This window comes from Scyliorhinus canicula, chromosome 2, assembly GCF_902713615.1.
Source record: "Scyliorhinus canicula chromosome 2, sScyCan1.1, whole genome shotgun sequence".
Lineage (NCBI taxonomy): Eukaryota > Metazoa > Chordata > Chondrichthyes > Carcharhiniformes > Scyliorhinidae > Scyliorhinus > Scyliorhinus canicula.
In genome coordinates this window covers 3,294,958-3,320,496 of record NC_052147.1, presented here as the reverse complement: position 1 = coordinate 3,320,496, position 25,539 = coordinate 3,294,958, and the positions used below count along the sequence as shown (strand labels likewise).

General features: G+C 56.3%; 1 protein-coding gene across 1 annotated transcript in view; it reads right to left on the bottom strand.

Moving 5' to 3' along the window:
- LOC119962488 overlaps nt 1-25,539 on the bottom strand; it is a 215,969-nt gene that overhangs the window by 16,857 nt on the left and 173,573 nt on the right. Inside the window, exons 30-38 of the mRNA XM_038790433.1 lie at nt 22,533-22,688; nt 20,025-20,144; nt 18,323-18,505; nt 16,961-17,098; nt 15,118-15,303; nt 9,290-9,412; nt 8,851-9,033; nt 7,009-7,062; nt 5,691-5,891 (exon numbers count right to left, since the gene is read on the bottom strand). Coding sequence (XP_038646361.1) covers nt 5,691-5,891; nt 7,009-7,062; nt 8,851-9,033; nt 9,290-9,412; nt 15,118-15,303; nt 16,961-17,098; nt 18,323-18,505; nt 20,025-20,144; nt 22,533-22,688 — 1,344 coding nt within the window. The remainder of the gene's footprint in view (nt 1-5,690; nt 5,892-7,008; nt 7,063-8,850; nt 9,034-9,289; nt 9,413-15,117; nt 15,304-16,960; nt 17,099-18,322; nt 18,506-20,024; nt 20,145-22,532; nt 22,689-25,539) is intronic.

The following is a 25,539-nucleotide window of genomic DNA, read 5'->3' as shown; positions in this document are numbered from 1 at the left end:
CTCCCTCAGTACTGACCCTCTGACAGTGCAGCACTCCCTCAGCACTGACCCTCTGACAGTGCAGCACTCCCTCAGTACTGACCCTCTGACAGTTCAGCACTCTCCCTCAATACTGACCCTCTGACAGTGCGGCACTCCCTCAGTACTGACCCTCTGACAGTGCGGCACTCCCTCAGTACTGACCCTCTGACAGTGCGGCACTCCCTCAGTACTGACCCTCTGACAGTGCAGCACTCCCTCAGTACTGACCTCTGACAGTGCGGCACTCCCTCAGTACTGACCCTCTGACAGTGCGGCACTCCCTCAGTACTGACCCTCTGACAGTGCAGCACTCCCTCAGTACTGACCCTCTGACAGTGCAGCACTCCCTCAGTACTGACCCTCTGACAGTGCGGCACTCCCTCAGTACTGACCCTCTGACAGTGCGGCACTCCCTCAGTACTGACCCTCTGACAGTGCAGCACTCCCTCAGTACTGACCCTCTGACAGTGCGGCACTCCCTCAGTACTGACCCTCTGACAGTGCAGCACTCCCTCAGTACTGACCCTCTGACAGTGCGGCACTCCCTCAGTACTGACCCTCTGACAGTGCAGCACTCCCTCAGTACTGACCCTCTGACAGTGCGGCACTCCCTCAGTACTGACCCTCTGACAGTGCGGCACTCCCTCAGTACTGACCCTCTGACAGTGCGGCACTCCCTCAGTACTGACCCTCTGACAGTGCGGCACTCCCTCAGGACTGACCCTCTGACAGTGCGGCACTCCCTCAGTACTGACCCTCTGACAGTGCGGCACTCCCTCAGTACTTGACCCTCTGACAGTGCAGCACTCCCTCAGTACTGACCCTCTGACAGTGCGGCACTCCCTCAGTACTGACCCTCTGACAGTGCAGCACTCCCTCAGTACTGACCCTTCTGACAGTGCGGCACTCTCTCAGTACTGACCCTCTGACAGTACAGCACTCCCTCAGTACTGACCCTCTGACAGTGCGGCACTCCCTCAGTACTGACCCTCTGACAGTGCGGCACTCCCTCAGTACTGACCCTCTGACAGTACAGCACTCCCTCAGTACTGACCCTCTGACAGTGCGGCACTCCCTCAGTACTGACCCTCTGACAGTGCGGCACTCCCTCAGTACTGACCCTCTGACAATGCGGCACTCCCTCAGCACTGACCCTCTGACAGTGCGGCACTCCTCAGTACTGACCCTCTGACAGTACAGCACTCCCTCAGTACTGACCCTCTGACAGTGCAGCACTCCCTCAGTACTGACCCTCTGACAGTGTAGCACTCCCTCAGTACTGACCCTCTGACAGTGCGGCACTCCCTCAGTACTGACCCTCTGACAGTGCAGCATTCCCTCAGTACTGACCCTCTGACAGTGCGGCATTCCCTCAGTACTGACCCTCTGACAGTGCAGCACTCCCTCAGTACTGACCCTCTGACAGTGCGGCACTCCCTCAGTACTGACCCTCTGACAGTGCAGCACTCCCTCAGTACTGACCCTCTGACAGTGCGGCATTCCCTCAGTACTGACCCTCTGACAGTGCGGCACTCCCTCAGTACTGACCCTCTGACAGTGCGGCACTCCCTCAGTACTGACCCTCTGACAGTGCAGCACTCCCTCAGTACTGACCCTCTGACAGTGCGGCACTCCCTCAGTACTGACCCTCTGACAGTGCAGCACTCCCTCAGTACTGACCCTCTGACAGTGCGGCACTCCCTCAGTACTGACCCTCTGACAGTGCGGCACTCCCTCAGTACTGACCCTCTGACAGTGCGGCACTCCCTCAGTACTGACCCTCTGACAGTGCGGCACTCCCTCAGTACTGACCCTCTGACAGTGCGGCACTCCCTCAGTACTGACCCTCTGACAGTGCAGCACTCCCTCAGTACTGACCCTCTGACAGTGCAGCACTCCCTCAGTACTGACCCTCTGACAGTGCAGCACTCCCTCAGTACTGACCTCTCTGACAGTGCGGCACTCCCTCAGTACTGACCCTCTGACAGTGCGGCACTCCCTCAGCACTGACCCTCTGACAGTGCAGCACTCCCTCAGTACTGACCCTCTGACAGTTCAGCACTCTCCCTCAATACTGACCCTCTGACAGTGCGGCACACCCTCAGTACTGACCCTCTGACAGTGTGGCACTCCCTCAGTATTGACCCTCTGACAGTGCGGCACTCCCTCAGTACTGACCCTCTGACAGTTCAGCACTCTCCCTCAATACTGACTCTCTCACAGTGCGGCACTCCCTCAGTACTGACCCTCTGACAGTGCGGCACTCCCTCAGCTACTGACCCTCTGACAGTGCGGCACTCCCTCAGTACTGACCCTCTGACAGTGCAGCACTCCCTCAGTACTGACCCTCTGACAGTGCAGGCACTCCCTCAGTACTGACCCTCTGACAGTGCAGCACTCCCTCAGTACTGACCCTCTGACAGTGCAGCACTCCCTCAGTACTGACCCTCTGACAGTGCAGCACTCCCTCAGTACTGACCCTCTGACAGTGCGGCACTCCCTCAGTACTGACCCTCTGACAGTGCAGCACTCCCTCAGTACTGACCCTCTGACAGTGCAGCACTCCCTCAGTACTGACCCTCTGACAGTGCAGCACTCCCCTCATTACTGACCCTCTGACAGTGCGGCACTCCCTCAGTACTGACCCTCTGACAGTGCAGCCCTCCCTCAGTACTGACCCTCTGACAGTGCGGCACTCCCTCAGTACTGACCCTCTGACAGTGCAGGCACTCCCTCAGTACTGACCCTCTGACAGTGCGGCACTCCCTCAGTACTGACCCTCTGACAGTGCGGCACTCCCTCAGTACTGACCCTCTGACAGTGCAGGCACTCCCTCAGTACTGACCCTCTGACAGTGCAGCACTCCCTCAGTACTGACCCTCTGACAGTGCAGCACTCCCTCAGTACTGACCCTCTGACAGTGCGGCACTCCCTCAGTACTGACCCTCTGACAGTGCAGCACTCCCTCAGTACTGACCCTCTGACAGTGCGGCACTCCCTCAGTACTGACCCTCTGACAGTGCAGCACTCCCTCAGTACTGACCCTCTGACAGTGCGGCACTCCCTCAGTACTGACCCTCTGACAGTGCAGCACTCCCTCAGTACTGACCCTCTGACAGTGCGGCACTCCCTCAGTACTGACCCTCTGACAGTGCGGCACTCCCTCAGTACTGACCCTCTGACAGTGCGGCACTCCCTCAGTACTGACCCTCTGACAGTGCGGCACTCCCTCAGTACTGACCCTCTGAGAGTGCGGCACTCCCTCAGTACTGACCCTCTGACAGTGCGGCACTCCCTCAGTATTGACCCTCTGACAGTGCAGCACTCCCTCAGTACTGACCCTCTGACAGTGCGGCACTCCCTCAGTACTGACCCTCTGACAGTGCAGCACTCCCTCAGTACTGACCCTTCTGACAGTGCGGCACTCCCTCAGTACTGACCCTCTGACAGTACAGCACTCCCTCAGTACTGACCCTCTGACAGTGCGGCACTCCCTCAGTACTGACCCTCTGACAGTGCGGCACTCCCTCAGTACTGACCCTCTGACAGTACAGCACTCCCTCAGTACTGACCCTCTGACAGTGCGGCACTCCCTCAGTACTGACCCTCTGACAGTGCGGCACTCCCTCAGTACTGACCCTCTGACAATGCGGCACTCCCTCAGTACTGACCCTCTGACAGTGCGGCACTCCTTCAGTACTGACCCTCTGACAGTACAGCACTCCCTCAGTACTGACCCTCTGACAGTGCAGCACTCCCTCAGTACTGACCCTCTGACAGTGTAGCACTCCCTCAGTACTGACCCTCTGACAGTGCGGCACTCCCTCAGTACTGACCCTCTGACAGTGCAGCATTCCCTCAGTACTGACCCTCTGACAGTGCGGCATTCCCTCAGTACTGACCCTCTGACAGTGCAGCACTCCCTCAGTACTGACCCTCTGACAGTGCGGCACTCCCTCAGTACTGACCCTCTGACAGTGCAGCACTCCCTCAGTACTGACCCTCTGACAGTGCGGCATTCCCTCAGTACTGACCCTCTGACAGTGCGGCACTCCCTCAGTACTGACCCTCTGACAGTGCAGCACTCCCTCAGTACTGACCCTCTGACAGTGTGGCACTCCCTCAGTACTGACCCTCTGACAGTGCAGCACTCCCTCCGTACTGACCCTCTGACAGTGCGGCACTCCCTCAGTACTGACCCTCTGACAGTGCGGAGCTCCCTCAGTACTGACCCTCTGACAGTGAGGCACTCCCTCAGTACTGACCCTCTGACAGTGCAGCGCTCCCTCAGTACTGACCCTCTGACAGTGCGGCACTCCCTCAGTACTGACCCTCTGACAGTGCGGCTCCCTCAGTACTGACCCTCTGAGTTTACTGCTCCCTTTTGAATTTTAAAAGTTAACCACATTGGTGGTGTTCTGACTGGAGTCATATCTTGGCCCAGACTGGGTGAGAATTGTGAGTTTCCTTCTCTCGAGGACATTCGGGATTTTACAAACACTGTCTCGTGCCAACACTGGAGGCTTCTCCCCGTCTGTCCGTGCCGTGTCCGTGCTCAATGCTGTCACTGTCCATCCTTCTTATCATTGACCCTTTCGGATCTCGCCATTGGATTGTACGGATTTGATTGATTGGAAGGTGGCAGCCAATGACTTTCCTCAGAGGATGGGATCCTTGGCAAAGTGGATGCCAAGTGGGAGGTACAGAAGATGGTTTTATTGCCCTGATGTTAGTCCTGTTTTCAGGGTCATAGAGAGAACTGTGGCCTGTGCCATCCATCCACACATCTCCCTTTGTCACCAATAGGCTGAGAGCAGCAGCAACAGGCCTTCAGCCTGGCTACGTTGCTATGGTAGATCTGAGGGGCGATGAATACTAATTAACGAAGGAGTAGTTAGTTGTTAAATATGCCGTTGCAATAACTGTTTGATAACCATCTCTCCTCCTACTGCCCCTCCTGTCTACTCTGTCACCTCAGAACACCACAGAGTAAAACATGAAACTTGGCCCTTCACCGTGTTGGTAACTATCTGACTATCTAGCAGCACGGTAGCACAGTGGTTAGCGCAATCGCTTCACAGCTCCAGGGTCCCAGGTTCGATTCCCGGCCTGGGTCACTGTCTGTGCGGAGTCTGCACGTCCTCCCCGTGTCTGCGTGGGTTTCCTCCGGGTGCTCCGGTTTCCTCCCACAGTCCAAAGATGTGCAGGTTAGGTGGATTGGCCATGATAAATTGCCCGTAGTGTTGGGTGGGGTTACTGGGTTATGGGGATGGGGTGGAGGTGTTGACCTCTGGTAGGGTGCTCCCGGTGCAGCCTCGATGGGCCGAATGGCCTCCTTCTGCACTGTAAATTCTATGATAATCTATGATCGTCATCACCGAGACCAGCTGTTTATTCCCAGACTTAGAAAAAATTCAATTCAATTCTCAAATACCTGTGGTTGGATTAGATTTCATTTTCTCGGTAAGATCAGTAACGTAACCAAGATCCTCCCAGACCTGCTGTTCAGATTGTAATGGGTCAGCCAGGTCAGTGACGGCCGAATCTCCAATCCCGCTTGGGAAGGCCCAATCTGTTTCACCTGACGTGAAAGTTGGAGGTGAACTTGGCCTAAACCCCCCTGGTAGCAACAGCAGCTTGGGGGAGGGGGAGGGGGAGGGAGAGAATACCTTGGAGTCTCCGGATTGGTCAGAGTGTAGTCTGGGTGACTGTCCTTCCGCTCTACAGCCCCCGCCGACTGGCTGCTGGTAGCCGAGCTCCTGTTGTACACGCTGAGTCAGTGCTTCCTGTGTGTTGTTCAACAGTAAATCCCTCCTCTCAGTCACATTGGCCAACCTCGCGCCTTGAGCTTCGATCGAAATCTCACCCCCCTGTCGAGAGAGTGAAGATTCAGTGAGCACCAATTATTTCCCAGCTCCTCCCACCGCAGCTCAACCTTGTTCCACGGGTCCCAGCCTATTGTCAACATAGAAAGAGTCCATTTGTCCCATCATGTACATGCTAACCCTTATCTGGAGCCACCCGATACTTCCAACTATTCATATTTACTCAGGGCGGGACTTAACGCGAAAAGGACCGAGTCCCGTTTTGGGCAGGATTAATGGGTGTTTCCCCGGCGCTCCTATCAAACGAGAATCTTGTTTTTTGGGGGGCCTTGGCGAGGAACGGCCCACTGAGACTGCGCTTACCTCCCATTTCCTGCACTGAGGATCCCAGGGTGGCACTGCCAGGGCTCCAGGGTGGCAGCAGGAATGCCAGGGTACCACCCTGCCCAGAGCCCGGCCACCCAGGGGTCACCGATTGGCTGGGAGGTCCCCCCCTCTCCCCTCGGTGCCGTTACGTCTGATCCACATTTGTGTGGGGCAGGGCTTGGCGACGCCCTGGCCTGATCTCCCAGGCACGTGCGTTTGTTCCCGGGACTCGCGAGGATCTGGCCCAGACATATTTACATGAGCCCAATGGGCCACGAGGGAGAGATCCAGGTCGCGTGAGAGACCTCGTGCAAGATTTAATGGCCTCATTGCTGTCGAGTCAGGCCCAGCGTGCGTTTAACATCATGAAAGGTTCGAAAACCTGAGGAAGATAAATGCCAAAGCGGAGAGGTTGGAGTGAAAATTGGGGAGTTGGGTTTTGGGGGGCGGGGGGGGGTTCCTGTTGGAGGAGGGACAGGTAGCGATGTTACGGGAAGGAATCCCAGGGTGCAGGGTCCAGATGGCACAGGTACGACTTGGTTTTGGATGGTAGAGTCGGTAGAATCGAGAGATTGGAAGAGTCTGTCTTTGGAGGGATGTAATCTCAGGGAAAGCATTTTGAGGAATTGGGAGTCGATATGGAATAGCGAGTGCTGGCGGATTGAGGGGTAGATCCAGAAGGTCAGTGTCTGAGCTTCTGGGCGAGGGTGGATGGTGAGTGTTTGATTACAACTCCGTGAAGCACCTTGAAAATGTGCGGATAGGAATAACTGTGTCGTCCGTCACGTATACTCACCCCCTGTAACCTCTCCATCTCCGCATCACACTCCTGTAACCTTTCCAACAGGGACTGGAAGAGACAATAAAATGGTTCCAAATTAAAGGAGGTCTAAGTTGGACATCAACACAGAGATATGCAGCTAAAAAAATAACGCTTGCTTGATCGTATCAAACTTGAATATTGCTGAAACTAGAGACAGGCTGCTGAAGTTTTTCACTTCGCACTGATCAGGACAAATTCAAGACTGCCAAATTTCACTCTCACAACAATTTATACCGCAGAAGAGGCTACTGATTGATTGGGAATCAATTTTGGTTGTTTTCTCCATGGCAATTCCATCATTGGGGAACTATAGGCTCCCCAAACTGCCGGGTTATTAAAAACAAAAAGGCCTACGGCTTGACCACATACTGCGTGCAGTTCTGGTCGCCACATACTGTGTGCAGTTCTGGTCGCCACATTACCAGAAGGATGTAGATGCTTTGGAGAGGGTGCAGAGGAGGTTCACCAGGATGTTGCCTGGTATGGAGGGCGCTAGCTATGAAGAAAGGTTGAGTAGATTAGGATTGTTTTCGTTGGAAAGACGGAGATTGAGGGGGGACCTGATTGAGGTCTACAAAATTATGAGAGGTATGGACAGGGTGGATAGCAACAAGCTTTTTCCAAGAGTGGGGGTATCAGTTACAAGGGGTCACGATTTCAAGGTGAGAGGGGGAAAGTTTAAGGGAGATGTGCCTGGAAAGCTTTTTACGCAGAGGGTGGTGGGTGCCTGGAACGCTTTACCAGAGAAGGTGGTAGAGGCGGGCACGATAGCATCATTTAAGAGGCATCTAGACAGATATATGAACAGGCGGGAACAGAGGGAAGTAGACCTTGGAAAATAGGAGACAGGTTTAGATAAAGGATCTGGATCGGCGCAGGCTGGGAGGGCCGAAGGGCCTGTTCCTGTGCTGTAATTTTCTTTGTTCTCTTTGTTCTTTGACTTTCCACTCACCCGGGCCCTCACTCACCCAGACTCTCACTCTCCGGGACCCTCACTCACCCACCCTCACTCACAAAGACCCTCGCTCACCCAGACCCTCACTTGCCCACCCCTCACTTGCCCAGACCCTCACTCCCCAGGACCCTCACTCGCCCAACCCTCACTCACCCACCCCTCACTCACGGAGACCCTCACTCACGGGGACCCTCACTCACGGGGACCCTCACTCACCCAGACCCTCACTCACTCAACCCTCACTCACCCAACCCTCACTCACCCAGACCCTCACTCACCCAGACCCTCACTCACCCACCCTCACTCATGGGGACCCTCACTCGCCCAACCCTCACTTGCCCACCCCTCACTCACGGAGACCCTCACTCACGGGGACCCTCACTCACCCAGACCCTCACTCACTCAACCCTCACTCACCCAGACCCTCACTCACCCAGACCCTCACTCACCCAGACCCTCACTCACCCACCCTCACTCATGGGGACCCTCACTCGCCCAGACCCTCACTCGCCCAACCCTCACTTGCCCACCCCTCACTCACGGAGACCCTCACTCACGGGGACCCTCACTCGCCCAACCCTCACTTGCCCACCCCTCACTCACGGAGACCCTCACTCACCGGGACCCTCACTCACCGGGACCCTCACTCACCCACCCCTCACTCACCCACCCCTCACTCACCCACCCCTCACTCGCCCAACCCTCACTCACTCACTCCTCACTCACCCACCCCTCACTCACCCACCCCTCACTCGACCTGCCCTCATTCAATCAACCCGTTCCCGACTAGTCTGCCCTCACAAAACCAGAAACGAGAGATCTGCTGTCCGGACTGTTCAGCAATTGTGGAATCACATTACCTGTAACATGGCGCTCTGCTGTGTGGTCAACTCCTGTAGATGTCCCAGCTGAGTGTTCACTCGGTCCATCTTCGTGAAGACTTCAATGGTACAAATCACTTCTTCCGGTAATCCCAGGGATTCCTTACACCCTTCCATCACACCAACAAGACCCTTCATCTCATCCAGATTTTCCAGGATTATCTAAACTCAGGAAGTAAATGTCTTTACAAACAGGACACAACATGTCTGGACATTGAGAGGTCACAATGGAGGGACTGAAGCTCAGAATATAGGAGAGGACTGGGAGATTAGACTATGGAGAGATACAGCAATGGTCAAGTCTCTGGGCACGAAGACCTGGTGACAAATACCTGGCCCCAAACACCCAGCTCAAGGAAAACCCCAATATACACAGTCTTGTTCAATGCTCCCCAATACCCAAAGAGAAAGTTAGTACCTCTCTGTTGGCCAAATGCTCCTGGATGGTCAGATCATAGAGATCTATGGAGGACAGGATGGTGTTAATCTTTGAAAGTTTATTTTCAAAGATTTTCACTTCGGTCTCGATATCGCCCACCTCCTGCAAGAGAAACAGAAATTCCAGTCAGGTTGATTTAGAGACGCGATGGGGGGGTGGGGGGGGGGGGGGGGGGGGGGGGGGGTGGCCAGGGTCATGGGTGGGACAGGGTACAATCGACATGGGGGTTGAGTGGGTTGTGTTGGGACACCAGGGGGTTGGGCTTAGTGGGTTAACCTTAGTGGGTTATGGAAGCACAGTGAGTTTGGGGTTTAGCGGGGGGGGGGGGGGGGGGCTAAGGGGTTACAGACGATGGGTTGCAGTAGGTTTGAGGAATTATTGAACATACAGTGAATCAAAGGGGTACAGTGGGTGTGGGGAGTATAAAGGCTTTTGGGGTACTGTGGGTTTTGGGGGTACAGTGGGTTTGGGGTACAGTGGGTTTGGGGGGTACAGTGGGTTTTGGGGGTACAGTGGGTTTAGGGTACTGTGGGTTTTGGGGGTACAGTGGGTTTGGGGTACTGTGGGTTTTGGGGGTACGGTGGGTTTGGGGTACAGTGGGTTTTGGGGGTACAGTGGGTTTGGGGGGACAGTGGGTTTGGGGTACAGTGGGTTTTGGGGGTACGGTGGGTTTGGGGGTACGGTGGGTTTTGGGGGTACGGTGGGTTTGGGGGTACGGTGGGTTTGGGGGTACAGTGGGTTTTGGGGTACAGTGGGTTTTGGGGGTACAGTGCGTTTGGGGGGTACAGTGGGTTTGGGGGTACAGTGGGTTTGGGGGTACAGTGGGTTTGGGGGTACAGCGGGTTTGGGGGTACAGTGGGTTTGGTGGGTACAGTGGGTTTTGGGGTACAGTGGGTTTGGGGGTACAGTGGGTTTGGGGGTACAGTGGGTTTTGGGGGTACAGTGGGTTTGGGGGTACAGTGGGTTTTGGGGGTACAGTGGGTTTGGGGGTACAGTGGGTTTGGGGGTACAGTGGGTTTGGGGGTACAGTGGGTTTGGGGTACGGTGGGTTTGGGGGTACAGTGGGTTTTGGGGGTACGGTGGGTTTTGGGGGGACAGTGGGTTTGGGGTACAGTGGGTTTGGGGGTACAGTGGGTTTTGGGGTGCGGTGGGTTTTGGGGGTACAGTGGGTTTTGGGGGTACAGTGGGTTTGGGGGTACGGTGGGTTTTGGGGGTACAGTGGGTTTTGGGGGTACAGTGGGTTTTGGGGGTACAGTGGGTTTTGGGGGTACGGTGGGTTTGGGGGTACAGTGGGTTTGGGGGTACGGTGGGTTTGGGGGTACAGTGGGTTTGGGGGGTACGGTGGGTTTGGGGGTACAGTGGGTTTGGGGGGTACGGTGGGTTTGGGGGTACGGTGGGTTTGGGGGTACAGTGGGTTTTGGGGGTACAGTGGGTTTGGGGGTACGGTGGATTTTGGGGGTACAGTGGGTTTTGGGGGTACAGTGGGTTTTGGGGGTACAGTGGGTTTTGGGGGTACGGTGGGTTTGGGGGTACAGTGGGTTTGGGGGGTACGGTGGGTTTGGGGGTACAGTGGGTTTGGGGGTACGGTGGGTTTGGGGGTACAGTGGGTTTGGGGGGTACGGTGGGTTTGGGGGTACGGTGGGTTTGGGGGTACAGTGGGTTTGGGGTACAGTGGGTTTTGGGGGTACAGTGGGTTTTGGGGGTACAGTGGGTTTGGGGGGTACAGTGGGTTTGGGGGTACAGTGGGTTTTGGGGGTACAGTGGGTTTTGGGGGTACAGTGGGTTTTGGGGGTACAGTGGGTTTTGGGGTACGGTGGGTTTTGGGGTACAGTGGGTTTGGGGTACAGTGGGTTTGGGGGTACAGGGGGTTTGGGGGTACAGGGGTTTTGGGGGTACGGTGGGTTTGGGGGTACAGTGGGTTTGGGGGTACGGTGGGTTTTGGGGTACAGTGGGTTTTGGGGGTACCGTGTTGGGTGTTCAGATGCAGCATCAATGCTACCTCCTACAGTCTGTGGTGTGGGTCTGTGTGGGTCTGTGGTGTGGGTCCGTGGTGTGGGGCTGTGGTGTGGGTCTGTGTGGGTCTGTGTGGGGCTGTGTGGGTCTGTGTGGGTCTGTGTGGGTCTGTGGTGTGGGGCTGTGGTGTGGGTCTGTGTGGGGCTGTGTGGGGCTGTGTGGGTCTGTGTGGGTCTGTGTGGGGCTGTCGTGTGGGTCTGTGGTGTGGGTCTGTGTGTGGGTCTGTGGTCTGGGTCTGTGTGGGTCCGTGGTGTGGGGTTGTGGTGTGGGTCTGTGTGGGTCTGTGTGGGGCTGTGGTGTGGGTCTGTGTGGGGCTGTGGTGTGGGTCTGTGTGTGGGTCTGTGTGTGGGGCTGTGGTGTGGGTCTGTGGTGTGGGGCTGTGTGGGGCTGTGGTGTGGGTCTGTGTGTGGGTCTGTGTGTGGGGCTGTGGTGTGGGTCTGTGGTGTGGGTTTGTGTGGGTCTGTGTGTGGGGCTGTGGTGTGGGTCTGTGGTGTGGGTCTGTGGTGTGGGTCTGTGGTGTGGGTCTGTGTGGGGCTGTGGTGTGGGTCTGTGGTGTGGTTTGTGTGGGTCTGTGTGGGGTTGCGGTGTGGGGCTGTGGTGTGGGGCTGTGGTGTGGGGCTGTGGTGTGGGTCTGTGTGTGGGGCTGTGGTGTGGGTCAGTGTTGGTCTGTGTGGGTCTGTGGTGTGGGTCTGTGTGGGTCTGTGTGGGTCTGTGTGTGGGTCTGTGTGTGGGTCTGTGTGGGTCTGTGTGGGTCTGTGTGTGGGTCTGTGTGGGGCTGTGGTGTGGGGCTGTGGTGTGGGTCTGTGGTGTGGGGCTGTGGTGTGGGGCTGTGTGTGGGTCTGTGTGTGGGTCTGTGTGGGGCTGTGGTGTGGGGCTGTGGTGTGGGGCTGTGTGGGTCTGTGTGTGGGTCTGTGGTGTGGGGCTGTGGTGTGGGGCTGTGGTGTGGGTCTGTGTGTGGGTCTGTGGTGTGGGGCTGTGGTTTGGGTCAGTGTTGGTCTGTGTGGGTCTGTGGTGTGGGTCTGTGTGGGTCTGTGTGGGTCTGTGTGTGGGTCTGTGTGTGGGTCTGTGTGGGTCTGTGTGGGTCTGTGTGTGGGTCTGTGTGGGGCTGTGGTGTGGGGCTGTGGTGTGGGTCTGTGGTGTGGGGCTGTGGTGTGGGGCTGTGTGTGGGTCTGTGTGTGGGTCTGTGTGGGGCTGTGGTGTGGGGCTGTGGTGTGGGGCTGTGTGGGTCTGTGTGTGGGTCTGTGGTGTGGGGCTGTGGTGTGGGGCTGTGGTGTGGGTCTGTGTGTGGGTCTGTGGTGTGGGGCTGTGGTTTGGGTCAGTGTTGGTCTGTGTGGGTCTGTGGTGTGGGTCTGTGGTGTGGGTCTGTGTGGGTCTGTGTGGGTCTGTGTGGGTCTGTGTGTGGGTCTTTGTGTGGGTCTGTGTGGGGCTGTGTGGGGCTGTGGTGTGGGTCTGTGTGGGGCTGTGGTGTGGGTCTGTGTGGGGCTGTGTGGGTCTGTGTGGGTCTGTGGTGTGGGGCTGTGGTGTGGGTCTGTGTGGGGCTGTGGTGTGGGGCTGTGTGAGTCTGTGTGGGGCTGTGGTGTGGGTCTGTGGTGTGGGTCTGTGGTGTGGGTCAGTGTTGGTCTGTGTGGGGCTGTGGTGTGGGTCTGTGGTGTGGGTCTGTGTGGGTCTGTGTGTGGGTCTGTGTGTGGGTCTGTGTGGGGCTGTGTGGGGCTGTGGTGTGGGGCTGTGGTGTGGGTCTGTGGTGTGGGTCTGTGTGGGTCTGTGTGGGGCTGTGGTGTGGGCTGTGGTGTGGGTCTGTGGTGTGGGTCTGTGTGGGTCTGTGTGGGGCTGTGTGGGTCTGTGGTGTGGGGCTGTGGTGTGGGGCTGTGGTGTGGGTCTGTGTGGGTCTGTGTGGGGCTGTGTGGGTCTGTGTGGGTCTGTGTGGGTCTGTGGTGTGGGGCTGTGGTGTGGGTCTGTGTGGGGCTGTGGTGTGGGGCTGTGTGGGTCTGTGTGGGTCTGTGGTGTGGGTCTGTGGTGTGGGTCTGTGGTGTGGGGCTGTGTGGGTCTGTGGTGTGGGTCTGTGGTGTGGGGCTGTGGTGTGGGTCTGTGTGGGTCTGTGTGGGTCTGTGTGGGTATGTGTGTGGGTCTGTGTGTGGGTCTGTGTGTGGGTGTGTGGGGCTGTGGTGTGGGTCTGTGTGGGGCTGTGGTGTGGGTCTGTGTGGGTCTGTGTGGGGCTGTGTGGGTCTGTGTGGGTCTGTGTGGGTCTGTGTGGGGCTGTGGTGTGGGGCTGTGGTGTGGGTCTGTGGTGTGGGGCTGTGGTGTGGGGCTGTGGTGTGGGGCTGTGTGGGTCTGTGTGTGGGTCTGTGGTGTGGGGCTGTGGTGTGGGGCTGTGTTGGTCTGTGTGTGGGTCTGTGGTGTAGGGCTGTGTGGGTCTGTGGTGTGGGGCTGTGGTGTGGGGCTGTGTGGGTCTGTGTGTGGGTCTGTGGTGTGGGTCTGTGGTGTGGGGCTGTGTGGGTCTGTGTGGGTCTGTGGTGTGGGGCTGTGTGGGTCTGTGGTGTGGGTCTGTGTGGGGCTGTGGTGTGGGTCTGTGGTGTGGGGCTGTGTGTGGGTCTGTGGTGTGGTTTGTGTGGGTCTGTGTGGGTGTGTGGTGTGGGTCTGTGTGGGTCTGTGTGGGTCTGTGTGGGTGTGTGGTGTGGGTCTGTGTGGGTGTGTGGTGTGGGTCTGTGTGGGTGTGTGGTGTGGGTCTGTGTGGGGCTGTGTGGGGCTGTGTGTGGGTCTGTGGTGTGGGTCTGTGGTGTGGGTCTGTGGTGTGGGGCTGTGGTGTGGGTCTGTGGTGTGGGTCTGTGGTGTGGGTCTGTGGTGTGGGTCTGTGTGGGTCTGTGGTGTGGGTCTGTGTGGGTCTGTGGTGTGGGTTTGGTGTGGGGCTGTGGTGTGGGTCTGTGTGGGTCTGTGGTGTGGGTCTGTGTGGGTCTGTGGTGTGGGTCTGTGTGGGTCTGTGGTGTGGGTCTGTGTGGGTCTGTGGTGTGGGTCTGTGTGGGGCTGTGGTGTGGGGCTGTGGTGTGGGTTTGTGGTGTGGGTCTGTGTGTGGGTCTGTGTGTGGGTCTGTGTGGGGCTGTGGTGTGGGTCTGTGTGTGGGTCTGTGTGGGTCTGTGGTGTTGGTGTGTGTGGGGCTGGGTGGGTCTGTGTGGGGCTGTGTGGGGCTGTGTGGGTCTGTGTGGGGCTGTGGTGTGGGTCTGTGTGGGGCTGTGTGGGGCTGTGTGGGTCTGTGTGGGGCTGTGGTGTGGGTCTGTGTGGGTCTGTGTGGGTGTGTGGTGTGGATCTGTGGTGTGGGTCTGTGGTGTTGGTGTGTGTGGGTCTGTGTGGGGCTGTGTGGGTTTGTGTGGGTCTGTGGTGTGGGGCTGTGGTGTGGGTCTGTGTGGGTCTGTGTGGGGCTGTGGTGTGGGTCTGTGTGGGGCTGTGTGGGTTTGTGTGGGTCTGTGTGGGTCTGTGTGGGTCTGTGTGTGGGGCTGTGGTCTGGGTTGTGTGGACTCTGAGGGACGCGGGGAGCAGGTTTGGCTATGATGGTAACTGGGATTGGGTTGGGCAGTAATGGGACATTGTGCAAAGCAGGCTCACCGTGGCGATGAGCTCTAACTGTGTGGGTCTGTGTGGGTCTGTGGTGTGGGTCTGTGTGGGGCTGTGTGGGTCTGTGTGTGGGTCTGTGTGTGGGGCTGTGGTGTGGGTTGTGTTCTGAGGGATGCGGGGAGCAGGTTTGGCTATGATGGTAACTGGGATTGGGTTGGGCAGTAATGGGACATTGTGCAAAGCAGGCTCACCGTGGCGATGAGCTCTAACTCGGTCAGCTTGTGTTCAATGGCCTCCTGTCGCATGGACACAGCCTGTTGTAGCTGAGCGAGACACTGCATCATCTCCTCGGTCTGATACATCACTGAGAGCTGCTCCAATCTGGAGGCAACATCCTGGAGATTATTTTGTTTCTGTCGGCTTCCCTCCCCCATCACCTTAAATATAGAAAGGAAACGAAGGAGGAAATTCACAAATGACTAGAAAGAGAGACAAACCCACTGGACACCCCCCCAAAATCCACTGTATCCCCCCCCCCCCCCCCCACCAATCAACTGTGGGGTGGGGGGTGGGGTGGGGGGGATACAGTGGGAGACCCACTTTCCCACATGAAATCGGGACGGGTGCCAGTTCCTCGATTCTCTGGCCCCTGGAAAGCAGCGTATCATTGCCGGAGACCCTCCCCGCTATTCTCCGCCACGACGGTGTAGCTGTAATATGGTCCCAGCCGCTCTGGGAAACCCGGGAGGAGGCCGCGGACTAAGTCCACGGTCGCCATGGTCAGGACGGGGCGATCGGAGGGTGGGGGGGGGGGGGGCATTTGGGACTGGGTTTTTATTGTGCGGACGGTCTGTGTTGGGGGTACGGCCGATCGAGGGCACTATTTCCGCGGGCTGAGTCCGCCATGGAGCGCCACGCGGCCGCTGGAGGCCGCCGCTCTGCGCATGTGCGTCCTCTGACCCGGAAATGCGGGGGGGGGGGGGGGCCGTATCGGCAGCTGGAGCTGTGAGCTCCAGGACAGCTGCCTGCTACCCCCCTGCAAGGCAGTGAATCGGTGGTGGAAGTGCGGGGGGGGGGGGGGCCGTATCAGCAGCTGGAGCTGTGAGCTCCAGGACAGCTGCCTGCTACCCCCCAGCAAGGCAGTGAATCGGTGGTGGAAGTGCGGGGGGGGGGGGGGGCCGTATCAGCAGCTGGAGCTGTGAGCTCCAGGACAGCTGCCTGCTACCCCCCAGCAAGGCGGTGAATCGGTGGAGGCAGTGCGGGGCGGGGGGGGCTGTATCGGCAGCTGGAGCTGTGAGCTCCAGGGCAGCTGCCTGCTACCCCCCAGCAAGGCAGTGAATCGGTGGTGGAAGTGCGGGGGGGGGGGGGGGCCGTATCGGCAGCTGGAGCTGTGAGCTCCAGGGCAGCTGCCTGCTACCCCCCTGCAAGGCGGTGAATCGGTGGTGGAAGTGCGGGGGGGAGGGGGGAGGGGGGGGGTGTATCGGCAGCTGGAGCTGTGAGCTCCAGGGCAGCTGCCTGCTACCCCCCAGCAAGGCGGTGAATCGCTGGCCTTTTGACACCAGTTTTTCTGGCCTGAAAGGCCACAGTTTTCACGACGGCGCGGGGACATAGTCCCTAAAACAGAGAATCCAGCCCAGGGAATATTGCGACGAGTTCTGACATTCAGAGTCTAACCAAGGATATCGAGGCTGCAGGAACATTCCCGAGGATGATTTCAGAACTAAGAGATTATACCCAGCGGCTGCCGATGTTCCCAGGAGAAGGCCACGGGATTGCCTGGTGTCTGCCCCGAGGTGCAGGTAGACCTCAGATTAATGGCTTCCAAAGACTGGGTACCCCCAACAGAGCAGCACTCCCTCCATGTCCACAAACTAATTTAATTACACTTGTGGGGCGAAGGAGAGAGACCAGGGGTGGGATTTAGCAGATAAGCTGCTACAGGATGGACGGGCCGAGTGGCTTCATACTGTGCACTAAAATCCAACAGTACTGAGCAGAATCTCAGTGTCAATGCATTCACCCAGTGGGATTTGAAGGGACAGTTTTACGCCCTGTGTCAGCAGCTCCAATTCTCACTGGACCAGGAAAACTCACCTGAAAGACAAGGATCTGTTTTCTGAGGGACCTGGAGGAGCTGTAGTCAGTCTTGTTGGAGAGTAAAGTGTCAGTGCTCTCGTTCCAGGACAATGCTGAGCTGTGACTCTGTCTGTACTCCTCCCGGCATTCTGCTATCTGAAAAAACACAAACCAATCAAAATTCCAATCTTCATCAGCCAGGTGGAATGGAAATGCTGAGGTAATAGACATTTATAATGGAGCAACCCAGAGTCAACACCCAATCCCCCCAGCACAGGGTCAGATACAGAGTAAAGCTCCCTCTACACTGTCCCCATTAAACACTCCCAGGACAGGTACAGCACGGGGCTAGATACAGAGTAAAGCTCTCTCTACACTGTCCCCATCAAACACTCCCAGGGCAGGTACAGCAAGGGGTTAGATACAGAGTAAAGCTTCCTCTACACTGTCCCCATCAAACACTCCCAGGACAGGTACAGCACGGGGTTAGATACAGAGTAAAGCTCCCTCTACACTGTCCCCATTAAACACTCCCAGGACAGGTACAGCACGGGGTTAGATACAGAGTAAAGCTCCCTCTACACTGTCCCCATCAAACACTCCCAGGGCAGGTACAGCACGGGGTTAGATATAGAGTAAAGCTCCCTCTACACTATCCCCATCAAACACTCCCAGGACAGTACAGCACGGGGTTAGATACAGAGTAAAGCACCCTCTACACTGTCCCCATCAAACACTCCCAGGACAGGTACAGCACGGGGTTAGATACAGAGTAAAGCTCCCTCTACACTGTCCCCATCAAACACTCCCAGGACAGGTACAGCACGGGGTTAGATACAGAGTAAAGCTCCCTCTACCCTGTCCCCATCAAACACTCCCAGGACAGGTACAGCACGGGGTTAGATACAGAGTAAAGCTCCCTCTACACTGTCCCCATCAAACACTCCCAGGACAGGTACAGCACGGGGTTAGATACAGAGTAAAGCTCCCTCTACACTGTCCCCATCAAACACTCCCAGGACAGGTACAGCACGGGGTTAGATACAGAGTAAAGCTCCCTCTACACTGTCCCCATCAAACACTCCCAGGACAGGTACAGCACGGGGTTAGATACAGAGTAAAGCTCCCTCTACACTGTCCCCATCAAACACTCCCAGAACAGGTACAGCATGGGGATATATACAGAGTAAAGCTCCCTCCACACTGTCCCCATCAAACACTCCCAGGACAGGTACAGCACGGGGTTAGATACAGAGTAAAGCTCCCTCTACACTGTCCCCATCAAACACTCCCAGGACTGGTAGAGTATGTGTTAAAGAGACAATACTAAGAGAGAGAGAATGGTGCACAGTGTGAGAGACGTTGCCGAGGGGTTGTGACCTTGTTCAGTAACGTTGTTCTCTGTTCTGCGTTACGGGACACCTGTTGGAGTTGTTGGAGTGGCTCGAGCAGTCTATCCATCAGCTCCTGGGCCTGTTCGGGTTCCTGCTCTGCCAGATCTAGGACCTCTGCATCGAGCTGTGAAAGAACCGAGTGCCACTCATCAATCGCCCTCCAGATCCTCTGTGGAAACAGAAGCAGAAACAGGGGTTAACCCGCAACACAAGGAGCACTGGGTAAACATCATGGATGCTGTGCCGAACTTTTGTCCTAGATTAAGAACAAATTAATCTACACCCCATCATTCTACCCTAATCCATGTATCTATCCAACAGCCGCTTGAAGGTTCCTAATGTTTCCGACTCAACTACTTCCACAGGCAATGCATTCCATGCCCCCACTACTCTCTGGGTAAAGAACCTACCTCTGACATCCCCCCTATATCTTCCACCATTTATCTTAAATTTATGTCCCCTTGTAATATTTTGTTCCACCAGGGGAAAAAGTCTCTAACTGTCTACTCTATCTATTCCCCTGATCATCTTATAAACCTCTATCAAGTCGCCCCTCATCCTTCTCCGTTCTAATGAGAAAAGGCCTAGCACCCTCAACCTTTCCTCGTAAGACCTACTCTCCATTCCAGGCAACATCCTGGTAAATCTCTTTGCACCTTTTCCAAAGCTTCCACCTCAAAGAAACCTTCTATATTCTCACTTCTTAAAGATGCAGAATTAGCCAGAGGCACCTACACTCCCAGAGAATCAGTGTTCTTCCAGAAAATCATCAACAATTCCTGGAAAGACGTCGACTTTTAAATAGACACAGAACACAGTGTCCCGAGACCTACAGATAGAACACTGCTGCCCTCCAGTGGCAGAGCTTGTGAAGTGCTGCTGGGTTGGTGGCATGTTCAGAGGGAACCCCGTACCCCAGTGAGAGTCAGCACCTTCAGGAGAGGAGGGGACCCTGTAACCCAGTGAGAGTCAGCACCTTCAGGAGAGGGACCCTGTACCCCAGTGAGAGTCAGCACCTTCAGGAGAGGAGGGGGACCCTGTACCCCAGTGAGAGTCAGCACCTTCAGGAGAGGAGGGGACCCCGTACCCCAGTGAGAGTCAGCACCTTCAGGAGAGGAGGGGGTATGTACCCCAGTGAGAGTCAGCACCTTCAGGAGAGGAGGGGACCCTGTACCCCAGTGAGAGTCAGCACCTTCAGGAGAGGGACCCTGTACCCCAGTGAGAGTCAGCACCTTCAGGAGAGGAGGGGGAGTCTGTACCCCAGTGAGAGTCAGCACCTTCAGGAGAGGAGGGGGAGTCTGTACCCCAGTGAGAGTCAGCACCTTCAGGAGAGGAGGGGACCCCGTACCCCAGTGAGAGTCAGCACCTTCAGGAGATGGGACCCTGTACCCCAGTGAGAGTCAGCACCTTCAGGAGATGGGGCCCTGTACCCCAGTGAGAGTCAGCATCTTCAGGAGAGGAGGGGGACCCTGTACCCCAGTGAGAGTCAGCACCTTCAGGAGAGGAGGGGACCCTGTTCCCCAGTGAGAGCCAGCACCTTCAGGAGAGGAGGGGGACCCTGTACCCCAGTGAGGGTCAGCACCTTCAGGAGAGGGGACCCTGTACCCCAGTGAGAGTCAGCACCTTCAGGAGATAGGACCCATGCTCCAATGAGGGAGGTTTGTGTTTTGGGTGAATACTGTACATACCTTCTGCTGTGCCTTTGCTTCAGTCTGACTCTCACTGCGTCCCTGCAGCATCTTTTCCACACTCTGGAGTCCGTTCTGAATGGTTCCGATCCTGAGACTCAGCTCCCGGCTCTGGATGTTCTGATGAGCAAAATGCAGAAACGTTGGCGATTTGCTCATGTTCAACATTTACCATTTAATATATCTCTGAAGTTGCTGTCCCCTAAATCTAGTTACTGCAAGTGTCTCTTTAACTCAGAACACTTGTTTGCTCTTCCTTGAATTCTTCTGAACAATACCTTGTCTCCATTCACTTAACATCAGTCATCTTAAACATTCTTTCTGTCTCAATTCGCCGGTTACCTGGTCTGTAATTTATACTTTAAGAAGCCTTCGGGCGGGAGTCTCCAATCCCGCGGCAGTGTCCACGCTAACGTAAACACCATCACGTTTTACGACTGTGTGAACGGGCCGCTCCCACATCTACCCCGACGCAACACGGCGCAGGGCTACAGGGGCCGGCGCGTAGGTAAGGAGGCCCCCGGCCAGAGAGGCCGACCAGCCGATCGGTGGGCCCCAATCGTGGGCCAGGCGCCACATCGGAGGGCCCCCCAGGTTCAGGTCCCCCCCCCCCCCCCACAGGCCAATACCCGATCCCCACCCCCCACAGGCCGCCACCCGACCCCCCCCCCCCACAGGCCGCCACCTGACTCCCCCCCCCACAGGCCGCCACCCGACCCCCCCACCCCCCACAGGCCGCCACCCGACCCCCCCCCCCCCCCCCACAGGCCGCCACCCGACCGTTACTGGCAGAGATCCCGCCGGCCCAGAGCAGGTTAGAACGGCCCCGCCGGGACTCGGCTCTTTCCTTCCGGCCGCTCGGCCCATCCGGGCCGGAGAATCGGTGGGCCGGCTGAGTAGCCCGTGACCGGTGCCGCGCCAACCACGCCAGCGGCTCTGCGGAGAATCTCGTGCCGGTGGCTGTGCGGCGTGGCGCGATTCACACGACCCGCTGGCGATACTCCGACCCGGCGCAGGATTGGAGAATCCCGTCCTATCTCTTTGCAACTCCTGTCCTGTCCAGTCTTTCTGCAGGAATACATTTACATTTAGAGTTATTGTCACGTGTACCGAGATACAGTGAAAAGTATTGTTATGTGTATGGTCCAGGCTGATCGCTCGATACAGGAAAAACATACGATAGATATGTGGTGAATGTAATAAATGTGTATATATGATCATTCACACTGTCTTTGTAAAGCGCTGTGTCGCTATCCTATCACTAGGGGGCGTAACTCTGGGAGTACTCAGGAACTTGTACTGGGCTCCACCCTTGGCTCCGCCCATGACTCCTCCCCCTAGTGCTGCTGTATAAAAACCCTTGTCTAGAGTCAGCCTGAGTTCACTACGAGTTCATCAACAGGTAACAGGCTGGCTCTGAAGTAAGTCGATTAAAGCCTAGATTCATATCGGAAACACGTGTCTGGTGAATTGATGGTTCCATCAAAATACACAATGTAAATATTGTGAAAGATTATGGGATGTTTACTCCCCTAGGTCCTGTCTCCAACTGTCCTAACTTCCTGTTAAAACTAAGAACAAAGGAAAACCCTTTCCTCTGGAGAGTGGCCTCCTGTTGCTAAGCAATGACTTACTTCTGCTATTTCTTCTTCATGTCATAACTCTCTCTAAACCAACCCCCCCCCCCAACACACACAAACCCCTTTGCCCAGCATGAACCTAACTATAACATTTACCCTCCCAGTTGCAGAAACATTAAATTAAACCCATTTAAAACCGTACCTTATTCCTAATGTTTACCAATACAAATATAAATCCCTTAAAACCAACTTCTTCCTAACAACCTGGACTGCAGCGGTTCAAGAAGGCAACACACCACCACTGCTACAAGGGCAGCACGGTAGCACAGTGGTTAGCACTGTGACTTCGCAGTGCCAGGGTCCCAGGTTCGATTCCCCGCTGGGTCACTGTCTGTGCGGAGTCTGCACGTTCTCCCCGTGTCTGTGTGGGTTTCCTCCGGGTCCTCCGGTTTCCTCCCACAGTCCAAAGACGTGCAGGTTAGGTGGATTGGCCCTGCTAAATTGCCCGTAGTGTCCAAATAGGTGAGCAGGGGTTATTGGGTTACGGGGATAGGGTGGAAGTGAGGGCTTAAGTGGGTCGGTGCAGACTCGATAGGCCGAATGGCCTCCTTCTGCACTGTATGGTCTATGTTCTAATAAATGCTGACTGTGCCAATGACACCCCCAGCCCTTGCTTCTGGGTCGGGAGGTGATGGGTTCAAATCTCAAACTCAGGGTTTGAACAAATAATCCGTAAAACAGATTGTCCAGCCATTTACTACAGTGCTCTATTTGGGATCTTGCTATGCGGAAGTTGGCTGCGACATGTCCCAACCTGAAAACAATGACCACATTTCGGAAAGTATTTCATTGAGTGCGAAAATCTTTGGGATGTCCTGAAGTGGTGGAAGATGCTGGATAAATATAAGATCTTTCATTAAAGGCTCACCTTCGCTTCCATATCTCCCAGCGCTCCCCTGCTCCCCTCGATCTGATTGCTGGTCTCGGCAGGAACGCTGGTGTGTGGCTCCGAGGATCCGCCCTGTAGCTGCCTGATGCTCTCCCCCATCGCCTCTCGTTGGGTATTCATTGCATCCTGGAGTTGCTAAAGGCAACACACGAAAGTGAGTTTGTGCTGGGGACTGTGGCCACAGCGATCACACAGAGGTTTATACAAATATCCAGACCCAGACCCGGACAGCACGGAGGGAGTTGTTCAGCTCATCAGCCAGCGCTGCCTCTTTGGAAGAGAAATCCAATTTGTCGCTTTTCTCGACTCATCCTCATCGCTCTGCAAACTTTACTCTTTGAATATTACCTCATTTTCTTTTCGAAGTTACTGCGGATGTGTGAGGTGAGGCACTTTGACATATGGCATAAGGAGGCAGTTTGGACTTATTGGCAACTTTGAAAGAATGGACAGAGGGACACGAGTGACCAATGTGCAATAGGACTTTGAGGCCTCTCTTGAGAAGGTGGTCAGCAAGGCGACCGGGACATTGGCCTGCATAAATACCGCCATTGGCTATGGAGTAGGGGGGTTATTCTGAATCTTTCTAAAACTCTAGTTAGGCTCCAGCTGGGCCTACGGGCGACACGGTAGCACAGTGGTTAGCACTGTGGCTTCACAGCTGCAGGGTCCCAGGTTCGATTCCCCACTGGGTCACTGTCTGTGCGGAGTCTGCACGTTCTCCCCGTGTCTGCGTGGGTTTCCTCCGGGTGCTCCGGTTTCCTCCCACAGTCCAAAGATGTGCATTAGGTGGATTGGCCATGATAAATTGCCCCTTAGTGTCCAAAAATGTTAGGTGGGGTTATGGGGATAGGTTGGAGGTGTGGGCTTAAGTAGGGTGCTCTTTCCGAGGAAAGGTGCAGACTCGATGGGCCGAATGGCCTCCTTCTGCATTTCAAATTCTATGATTGTGTCCAGTTCTGGTTCTACAGCTTAGGAAGGATGTGTGTGAGGCTCCTCGAGAGGGTGCAGAGGAGAGATTTACCAGAATGGTTTGCTGGATGAAAGATTCAGACACAAGGGGCGGAATTCTCCCCTACCCGGCGGGGCGGGGGGGGGGGGGTGGGGGGGGGGGGGGGGGGGCCGGGGGGGGGGGGTCCCGGCGTAGCGGAGCGGCGCCAACCACTCCGGCGTCGGGCCTCCCCAAAGGTGCGGAATTCTCCAAACCTTTAGGGGCTAGGCCCGTGCCGGAGTGGCTCCCGCTCCGCTGACTGGTGCGAACGGCCTTTGGCGCTACGCTGCTCGGTGTTGGGACTGGCCGAAAGGCCTTCGCCGGTCGGTGTGAGTCCGGGCATGCGCTGGAGCGACAGCGGCCGCTGACGACACCACCGGCGCATACGCGCGGGGGTCTATTCCACCTCCGTCATGATGGGGGCCGTGGCGGCGACGGAAGAAAAAGAGTGCCCCCACAGCACAGGCCCGCCCGCCGATCGGTGGGCCCCGATCGCGGGCCAAGCCACTGTGAGGGCACCCCCCGGGGTCCGATCACCCCCCCCCCCCCCCCCCCCCCCCCCCCCCCCCCCCGGGGGCCCGCTCACGCCACCTGCTCCCGCCGGCACAGAGGTGGTTGAAACCACGGCGACGGGAGAGGCCTGTCAGCGGCGGGACTTCGGCCCATCGCGGGCCAGAGAATCGCCGCGGGGGGCACGCCGATCGGCGGGGCGTGATTCCCGCTCCCGCCGATTCCCGAGTGGCAGAGAATTCCGGCCACGGCGGGGGCGGGATTTACACCGGCCCTGGGTGATTCCCCGACCTTCCGGGGGGGGGGGGGGGGGGTAGGAGAATTCCGCCCAAGGTTAGGGTTGGAGAAACGGGGATTGTTCTCCGAGCGAAGGAGATGGAGGGGAGATTTGAGAGAGGTGTAGAAGGGATGCAGACCAGAAACCAGGGATGGTACCGGGACCAGGGAACACCAATGAAAGATCTTGGGCAAAAGCTGCTGAGGGGGAATGTGAGGAGAAAGGGTTTTTGCAGAGCGAGTTGGAATGAGCTGATCTCTGCCTGGCGGAGTGCTCGGGGTGGAGACCATCAATGTGGGCGATTGAAGGAATGAATCTTCAGGGTCACAGAGACGGGGGAAGAGTATGCGGATGGCTGGATTCCTCTGGAGAGCTAGCATGGATTCAATGGGTTGAATGGCCTCATTCTGTACCATAACTGACTCGATGACTTGATTGATTTGCCTCCAAAGGCCTTTTCAGGCAGTGTAACCAAATAACACCTCACTGGGTTGGGAAAGAAATCTGATCTCACCCTCTGGGTTAATTGTTAATTATCTGAAAGCTGTGACTCCTCATACCAACCTCCGTGTTTACTCCATCAGAACCATTCACTCTATTACACTGAAACTACAGTTCCTGCTGCTTTTATTTCAAAGATAAAGAGGGCAGCAGCAACAAAATTAAAGGAGATAGATTGATATTCCCAGCGAGATCGCCTACCTCCTCGACCAATTCAACACACACAATGGTACAGGGCCCTGCTCACAGACCACTTCACCTCCACTCCCTCCACAGCAACACATTCACCTTCTGTCTCCAACATGGAAACAGGAACTCGGCTGAATAAAAGCGAATGAATTCTCAATCTCATAACCTTCTTTCTGTGAAACACGGTTGCCCTGGAACCGATTGAAGGAGTCAGGACATGATCCAAAACCTCATACAAACCGGCCAGGTGGGGAGCAGATAAACCAGCCATCAGCCTCTCGCCTGTAACTCAATACAGAACCTCACAATATCCCTCGGTTAGATTCCAGTCTGTAACTCACTCCCGGGTATCTGTTATTCTATATATAAACCACCCCAAATCCCTCGATTAGATTCCAGCCTGTAACTCACTCCCGGGTATCTGTTATTCTATATATAAACCACCCCGAACCCCTCGATTAGATTCCAGTCTGTAACTCACTCCCTGGTATCTGTTATTCTATATATAAACCACCCTG